The sequence below is a fragment of the Cyprinodon variegatus genome, unplaced genomic scaffold (genome assembly GCF_000732505.1).
Source record: "Cyprinodon variegatus isolate N-32 unplaced genomic scaffold, C_variegatus-1.0 Scaffold1875, whole genome shotgun sequence".
NCBI lineage: Eukaryota > Metazoa > Chordata > Actinopteri > Cyprinodontiformes > Cyprinodontidae > Cyprinodon > Cyprinodon variegatus.
This window is the reverse complement of record NW_015152328.1, coordinates 41244-43173: the sequence shown is the minus strand read 5'-3', so window position 1 is coordinate 43173 and position 1930 is coordinate 41244. Positions and strand designations below refer to the sequence as shown.

The window sequence follows — 1930 nt, the reverse complement described above, 5'->3', positions numbered from 1 at the left end:
CAGAGCTCACTGTCAGATCCACAGCTGGTCTCAGGAGCTCTGATAGATGTGGCCAAACACCTGGGCAACCTGTCCTTCAGAGTCTGGGAGAAGATGAAGGACAACGTCCACTTCAGTCCTGTCATTCTGGACCCAAACACTGCTTATGGACGGCTGCATCTGTCTGATGATCTGACCAGTGTGAGATATGGAGACACAAAGCAGCAGCTTCCTGATAATCCAGAGAGAAACACTAAGTACAAATTTGTTTTTGGTTCTGAGGGCTTCAGCTCAGGGAAACACAGCTGGGAGGTGGAGGTTGGAGATCATCCTAGATGGAGACTTGGTTTGGTTAAAGAGTCTGTTGACAGGAAGGGAGAGTTATGTGTTTCACCTGAATTTGGAATCTGGTGTTTGCTGCATGATGATGGAAAATACTGTAATGGTGTTGGTAAGACTCTCAAAGCGAAGAAGAGTCTCCAGAGGATCAGAGTCCAGCTGGACTATGACAGGGGGAAGGTGTCCTTCTACGACCCTGAAGACATGTCTAACATCTACACTCACAGAGACACTTTCACTGAGAAACTTTTTCCTTATTTTTCTGTTGGAAAATCTGCTGATGCTAAAACGTCTGACATCAAAATCAGTTAATCTGACGTTTCTTTATTATTTGCAGACAAGTTAGCTTTAAAATAATACCAGATATTTGGTAAAAATACTTTAAATTCTTTTTTCATGTCAGAAAATGATTATAAATTTGTAATTTTTAATTTCAATAGATTTTATCATAAACCAAAATGTAAAGTCATTTGTTTTGTTAGCAGCCTCTGAAGAATGAGATCATTTTGTTATTTTGCTTGATTCCTTTATTAGTTTTTTTATTATGATTTTTAGCTAATTTTCAAAGTTTTTTTTTTATTTTAATCTGTTGATTATTTCAGTTCAGCCTTAATCTTTAAAGTTTGTCACAGTATACTTTTCTGCTGAATAAATTCTCAGAAAATAGAACAGATCTAGAATAAGATCTAATCGTGACATACAAACAATACTTTTTTAGTAGCAATATCTTCATTATGTTTAAGAAAACATCCTATTGTATTAATTTAAAATTATTTCGTCTAATAAAAAGATTTGTAAATTGTTCAGAACACCTTTTAGTTTCTACTTAATAAAGGAGATGGATATAAATACGTGTTTGACCTGTCATTGATTTTGGAAACTCTAAACCATAAATCACATCTTTTAAAACTTTAAATGGATATAAATAGATGCTATAATCCAGAATACTGATCATCACATGGATCTGTTTAATTGGACCACTTGTGATCTTAATTGTACATCTCTAATCTACTATTGATGAAGACACAATTTATATTCATTAAATATCTGTCAGCAAAGAGGAACTTGAAAACTTGAAATGTGCAACTGTAAAAGGAAAAACTGGAGCGGACCTGGCGTTGCATGGCATAGTTTCTGAATCCATCGCTCACTTCTAATCTCTCCTGAGGATTTTTCTCTTGCCTCATCTGGCATTTTTCCCCCCACTTGGTTATCATTTAGGATGTGCAATCAAGGTGTTAATTGGTGTGTCTTTACTAGGACCACCGTGTTTCATAATAATAAGATATGACAAACTCCTGACTCTGTGTTACAGGAAACTATCAGGCTGCTATCTGCTCCCAGTGGCCGTTACTGGCAAGTGGATTCTGATTACTCCGTCCACATGTGTCAGACTTAAATTCTAACTAAAGTGGTAGTCTATAGGCCTATTTTAAGAAGAAAAAAAATGAAAACATGCATTCTGTAGATTTCCCCATATGCCAGAGAGTCAGACTGAAAATTATAATTTTTTTTTAAGGGATAAATAAATTTTAAAAATCCATGCCCCAGGCATACCCAGGCACCGTAGATCCACAACGGGGTACATGCCCCTGTGAAAAAGGTCTGCCGA

The 1930-nt window shown here is 36.4% G+C and overlaps 1 protein-coding gene across 1 annotated transcript in view; it reads left to right on the top strand.

Moving 5' to 3' along the window:
• The window catches only part of LOC107104759 (nuclear factor 7, ovary-like), a 1492-nt gene extending 783 nt beyond the window's left edge, over positions 1 to 709 (top strand). The window contains exon 2 of the mRNA XM_015404846.1: positions 4 to 709. Within this exon, the coding sequence (XP_015260332.1) occupies positions 4 to 630 (627 nt within the window). The 3' untranslated portion in view covers positions 631 to 709. The remainder of the gene's footprint in view (positions 1 to 3) is intronic.
• The last annotated feature ends 1221 nt before the right edge of the window (positions 710 to 1930 follow it).